Source organism: Juglans microcarpa x Juglans regia, chromosome 7S (assembly GCF_004785595.1).
Source record: "Juglans microcarpa x Juglans regia isolate MS1-56 chromosome 7S, Jm3101_v1.0, whole genome shotgun sequence".
NCBI lineage: Eukaryota > Viridiplantae > Streptophyta > Magnoliopsida > Fagales > Juglandaceae > Juglans > Juglans microcarpa x Juglans regia.
The window spans coordinates 6,881,931-6,888,186 of NC_054607.1; the positions used below are offsets into that span (position 1 = coordinate 6,881,931).

At 37.4% G+C, this 6,256-nt stretch overlaps 1 protein-coding gene across 2 annotated transcripts; it reads left to right on the forward strand.

The window, feature by feature from the left end:
- The first annotated feature begins 230 nt into the window (after positions 1 to 230).
- Positions 231 to 5,682, forward strand: LOC121240589 (transcription initiation factor IIA large subunit). 2 transcript variants are annotated; one of them, XM_041138067.1, is made up of 11 exons: positions 231 to 599; positions 912 to 1,082; positions 1,210 to 1,377; positions 1,625 to 1,676; positions 1,746 to 1,804; positions 2,007 to 2,132; positions 3,370 to 3,540; positions 4,399 to 4,462; positions 4,578 to 4,738; positions 5,042 to 5,125; positions 5,235 to 5,682. In XM_041138067.1, the coding sequence occupies exons 1-11, from the start codon at positions 477 to 479 to the stop codon at positions 5,256 to 5,258; spliced, it is 1,203 nt and encodes a 400-aa protein (XP_040994001.1). In that variant the 5' UTR covers positions 231 to 476; the 3' UTR covers positions 5,259 to 5,682. The 2 variants fall into 2 exon arrangements, with proteins under 2 accessions (XP_040994001.1, XP_040994002.1); XM_041138068.1 differs by having other exon boundaries at positions 234 to 599; positions 3,388 to 3,540.
- The last annotated feature ends 574 nt before the right edge of the window (positions 5,683 to 6,256 follow it).

Consider the following 6,256-nt stretch of genomic DNA (forward strand, 5'->3'; position numbering starts at 1 on the left):
TTCTAAAAGGATTAAAATAAAAAAATAAAAAAGATTAAATATCGGTAGCACTGTCCCTTCAAAATTCATAAAGATTTTCGTGGGCATGCCTACCTATCCCTTGACTATCTTTTTGTCTGCCCCAACAAAACAGATCAAAACGTTGTACGCGCCGCTTACGGAAGCTGCAGATCTCGCCACGTGGAACACACGCCTATAATCGGATGCAAACCTATTTATATTCCGCTCTTTATTCTGTTTCTCGTCCGTCTCTCTCTCTCTCTGTCTGTCTCTCTCTCTGTGCCTTGCTCGCTCGCACACTCACTCACATCCCCCAAACCCTAGACCCCTTCTTCATCAACGTACCCTAGAATTTCCATGAATCATTCGGATCTTTGTTACTGAGATTTTTCTCTACTTATTTCCCCGAGAAAAATAACCGATTCGGTAATTCGGGGAAGAAATTTGGAGGTAGTCCGAGCTAGGAAGATTCGGAAATGTCGGCTTCGACAACGAGCACGGTCTACATCCAGGTCATCGAGGATGTCATCAATAAGTTCCGGGATGAGTTCGTCAACGACGGTGGCCCCGGCGAGGACGTTCTCAAGGAGCTTCAAGGAGTAATTGATTATTTCTTTTCTAAACTTTATTGATTCATAATTATTTTTTTGACTCATTTTACGTTGCTATTAAGGTGTTCTTCATATAGGAATCTTGTAATAAATATACGAAATGCGTAGTTCTTCATTTTGAAGAGAGCGGGACGGGGGTTTAGTAAATTGTTATTTGGGTTCGATTTTGTCATGTTTAGGGTTTTGACATTTTTCGTGTTTTTAGGGTTAAATTGTATTTCTGGGATGCCATTTTGAGCTTTTGTGTCTATACTTGAGCTGGGTTTGGCTGATTTTGTTTATCTAATGCGAGATTTATAGACTTGGGAGGCAAAAATGATTCAAGCCGGTGTAGTAATCGGCCCTATAGACAGGACCGGTGCCCCTAGACCCACACCTGGGGGCCCCATCACTCCCGTTCACGATCTTAATGTGCCCTACGAAGGAAATGAGGAGTATGAAACTCCCACTGCTGAGATGCTCTTTCCTCCAGTGAGTTTATGCTTTCTTTTTACTCATTGAAACTATCTATATCTAGATTTTGAATCTTGAAAAAACTAATGAGTTCAAAAAGTCGAATAATTGATTTGTGATTTTATTGTATTTTCTCGAAATGTAGACGCCATTGCAGACTCCCATTCAAACACCTTTACCGGGAACTGCAGAAAACTCTATGTATAACATTCCTACTGGACCTAGTGACTATCCCACTCCTGGAAGTGATGCTGGTGGTGGTGGCGGAAGCAACAATAATGAGACGAAAGCTGGAAGACCTAGCCCCTTCATGGTAAACACTACATCATTTGTACCATTTGGTTTGGTAGTTTCTATGGTGAGAGCTATAATGCCTAATATTTAACCCGTAGTTGAGGTTTTTATAGATGATTTTTTCTATAAACTGGAGTTACAGTCATGGGGAAATAAAAAATTTTCCTTTAACTGTTTCATGAGTGGCTGATGCATGCTTTATAGATTATAGTTCTCTGGTGGGTTCAAGAGGTAGTCTATTAAAATCCTCTTTATGCTTGTTGCAGCAACCTCCGTCTTCTTGGATGAGCCAAAGGCCCCCACTTGATGTTAACATTGGTATGATGTGAAATAAGCATATAGGTGTTTGTCTACTGTTTTTTAATAATTAATGTTGTACTTGTGTAGCTTACGTGGAAGGGCGGGAGGAGGTGGACAGAGGAACCTCTCATCAACCCCTGACACAGGTAATCCCTGTTGTTCATATTTTCAAAGAGTCTCTGTTTTCAGTTGAAGAAAAACCCTAATTAGAGAGATCTGGATGACCAAGGTGTATTCACCTCCTTTTTAGACTGTATTCTTAGAATATATTGATATGTATATTTTTGTCTTGGATCAATAATAGTACCATACTTTGTTAGTTTTTCTTAATGCTCGAGAAAAATCTAGGATTTTTTCACGATGTCTTCTGGAAAGCGAAAACGTGAGGATTTTGCTTCGAAATATCATGCTGGTGGATTCTTACCTCAGCAAGATGGAGCTGGGGATGCTACATCTGAGGTGCTTGAGATTGAGGTTAGTCTTCCTCTGTTTTTGTTGGATAAATAAGGTGAATATATTTCTTCTTTTGGAGCAACTTGGGTTAAATTAAGTTATTTAAATGATTCATTTCACAGAATTCACTTCTGTCTGAGTTTGGATACAAATTTAATTAAAAAAGCTTGGGTGGAATCTGCCCAGTACTGGAAGATAGGCTTAAGAAGGTGTCTTTTGGGCTCTGTTGTAGCTTTGTATGAAAATTCATTCATTTGGTTGGAAGTACTTTAGAATGCTTAGAGTTGACTAAGAATCCTTTGAAAGGGTTATGCACGGCATATGATGTCATATTAATTTCAATACATTATTCCAGATGTACCTATAAAAAAAATTCTTTTACCTATCAAAATATATTGAGCCCAGATGTCAGGTAATGTCAGATCAATGAAGTTAAGTGCTTTCCGGAGCAGGATGCTCTAGTTGAAATGGTTTGGAATTCTACTGACCTTGCTGACGAGGTGTTAGATGAGGTGGAGTAATAACCACTGAGAAAGTAAGGTGAAATGTCAAAAATAGAATTGGTGGTGGTGTTGTGGAAGTTATTTGATGGACAGGGAACAGGATCCATTGTGGATGAATGGAAACAGAGAAAGCTATCACCTGTTTTGTTGTGATTTTCACAATGTTGTATATAGTTACATGTTCAGTGGGATGACTTTCCTACTAACTGAATTCTGCTGAATCAAAGATGGCTGCGCAAAGTAAGTTTGAAATATCCTTGCAGAACGTTGCGCAAAGTGATTTTAGTTTTCCTATAAGGCTATATTGGTTGTCACTTAACAGTCAGTTTGGCATTGGCTTGTTTAGTTGGCCATAGAAATAATCCAGGAGTTTTTGCCTTTCTCCACAGTGCTAACCCCGGTTCAAAGTTGATCATATCTTCAAATATTTGGCTAATGAATTGGGTCTCGTGGTTCTCTTTTGTGAAAATTATACAGATCAAATCAAGTGTAGACTTTTTGCAAATTATCCTTTCTGTGGTTCTACCTGACTGGGTAAATTTGGGGTGCCATCCTAATTAATAATTTTGTTGCAATAAAGTATGGACATTTATTGCTGCAAGATATAACTTTCAGTAGTTTTATTAGTATGAATTTGAGTTTAGTTGCTAAACAGCAAAATCCTTCTATAATGGCATCACCTTTTAGAATCTTAGAATTCATATTCCTGTGTATGGCATGCTCTCTTATTGACTTGATGCAGTTTTGGACTTGAGTTATTGGCAAAATTTCAGGTAAGTGGAGGGAGCACTTCTCTGGGTGGACATGGCATAGTCACCACTGCAAATAAAGAGCTCTTAGTGCGTGTTGCAAGGTCATGCTCAAAGATTCCTCAACTGGATGGTCCAATTCCTGATCCTTATGATGATGTTCTTTCTACTCCAAATGTAAGTATAGTATGTTAATTTTTAAGACACAAGTTTTCCAATAAATAGTCTGCTTAAAGGTATTTTTAAAAATCATCCATTTTCCTTTTGCCTCTTCCAAAGGAGATTACCGGCTGATCACAATCATCTGGTCTCTTCGTTTTATTGTGTGTGGGTTGTGCGTCTGTTTGATTTGTGGAAGTTACATTTGTATGTTGCAATTACTGGTCCAGATCCTGATGCTGTTTGTTGGGAAATGGGAAGGAGGGTATAAAATCTAGCTGAAATGACACTTCCTCCCTCTATAAGAGTGTGATGGAGAGTAAGGTTGTGGGTTCAAAGCCCACTGGATTCATTTGGTACTTGATCAACTGAAAAAAATTGTTTTTCCTTCGTCTGTCTTTTTGAACAACAAAAGAAGTATATGGCTAAAAAGTGCCATAATGTTGGAGTGCTTATAAAAGAAGTTTTTTCTTCATCAGATTGCAGGGAGTATTCATGGGTCTCAATCATTTACGATAAAAATCCTATTGATTTATGAATCCCTAAAATGCTTACTTTGAGGTTTTTCCAGCTGAACAATTCTTAATTGATTTTCCTGAAGTTGGGATTAGTGGATGGTAGAGCTGTAGGTAGCCTGGAACGTTGACAGACTGATTGAATGATTTGGTTCATCAAAATATCCAGCGTGCTACTTGCCAACAAAAAAATCTTGGGTGCTTGATCTCGTTTTCAAATGCGTGCATGGATAATTTTGCCAACATGCTTTTTACCATTATTGAATATGACTGGAGGGTTTCTTTCTATACACCTCATATTTTAAAAATTTTTGATATCTCACTGACTGTTGCTCTCTCCCCTCTCCCTCTCATCCTTCAGATCTACAATTATCAAGGAGGTTTCAATGAAGACTACAACATAGCGAACACACCAGCTCCCACTGGTAAATCTTGTGCTTTATCTATTAAATATCATGGCAGACTGAAATGGTTAAAACTGGTGTGGCTTATGTTTGTTCCTCTCTAATGTTGGAGTTGCCTTTTATGTTTATATTACAGATCTTCCAGTAGGTACTCCTGCTGTGGTTGCTCAAAATGATGTTGGAGACGAAGATGATGATGAACCGCCATTGAATGAAAATGACGATGATGATTTGGATGAGGTGGACAACGTAGAAGAGCAAAACACGCATCATTTGGTTTTGGCTCAGTTTGATAAGGTAATTTACTTTGTGGGTGTTTGTGCGAACTTGTGTGAATAGCACCTTCTGTTAAGATCTGATGGTCAAGATTGTGCCACGTCGCCTATTATTTTCTGCCATCTTAATGGTCAGAGTTGGATGGATGGTGCTATTTTCTAGGTTTTAATAGTTTGAGGTTGCTATGTGTCAGTTTTGGTTGTGAAGTACAATGTGTAAAAACATTTGGTCGTTTAGGGGTGAAAAGTGTATTTAACCCCTATATATAATTTTATTAGTACGTATCGTTTCATCATTAAATACATGATATGGTTGGGTGGGTAGGTGACTCGTACCAAGAGCAGGTGGAAATGCTCACTGAAAGATGGCATTATGCACATAAACAATAAGGACATTCTCTTTACCAAGGTCAGTTTCCCTCTAATGATGGATGGGATTCTATATTGCTCTCTCTTGTCATCCTGTACTGGACCTCAAGCTCAAACGTTTTCATTGAAATTCTTCCCATCTTCTGCAGGCAACAGGAGAATTTGACTTCTGATTTTGTTGGAGGTTATCTATTTTACCATTTTCTGGCAGTTGCTTTGAGGAGCAAATCCAGAGGCAGCAACTGGGTGTTTAGTAATTTTTCTTTGATTATTAATATTATTGAGAGCTCAAGGAAAGAGAGATTGTTGATACTTTCTTAGACTCGGATGAGGTGGATGTTGGCCGGTTGTACATAAAGCGAATGATGACCTTTTTTCGGCCTTTAAATGGATGATGGTTGCTTGAGGCAGTTTGCAAAAGTGATCATTTCTCTTTCTCTAATGGATTATGTGTCCATTAGCTCTGTAGACTGTAGACTTGGACATTTTGGTTAATTTGCCAATTGCAGTCTGTTTATTTACATTTTTTTGTTGCGGCTTAATTAGGTAGGTTGTGATACAATATGAATTACTAATTCTTTGTTTTTCTTTATTGAAGATAATAGGTGTTACTATCTTACCTTCCCCTTATAAACTTTGAAGAGGTAGATTCTCTTGTCCCTTCATATTTCTTTGCATTGTTAAAGAGCACTACAAGTACCAGTGTCAAGACAAGATGCACTGTACCATGATCCTCTTATGTTTTATATGTTAATCTGGATGTAGTTTTGCTATTCATATTTGGGGATGGAATATAATCTTTACAGGATGCACTGTACTAGCACACTTGGTAAATGTTAAAAAAAAAAGAAGTAAATGTTAAAATTTTAATTTTATAAATTAAATTTTACTATTTAAATGATATGGATGACGGACTCTACGTACTAGAATATAATAATTCTTTATAGGATGTACTGTAGAGCACACTTAGTGTTTGTGAAAGGCTTCAAGTGGGTCATAAATTATCTATTGTTATTTATATATATATTTTGGACAATATTAAATAAGTAATAAATATTCATATAACTCATTTGATGTGTCTATCTCTCATTTACTTTATAATAGATTAAATTGATTAAGATGTGTGTAGGGCTTCTTTGGGGACAAAGTTATCCAATCTCAAATCGACAGT

Bases quoted from the DNA above. Each gene is read 5' to 3' on its own strand.
- LOC121240589 (XM_041138067.1), top strand. From the start codon at position 477: ATGTCGGCTTCGACAACGAGCACGGTCTACATCCAGGTCATCGAGGAT. The intron at 1,378-1,624 runs GTAAACACTACA...TGCTTGTTGCAG, and splicing joins GAAGACCTAGCCCCTTCATG to CAACCTCCGTCTTCTTGGAT. The intron at 4,739-5,041 runs GTAATTTACTTT...TTGGGTGGGTAG, and splicing joins TTTTGGCTCAGTTTGATAAG to GTGACTCGTACCAAGAGCAG.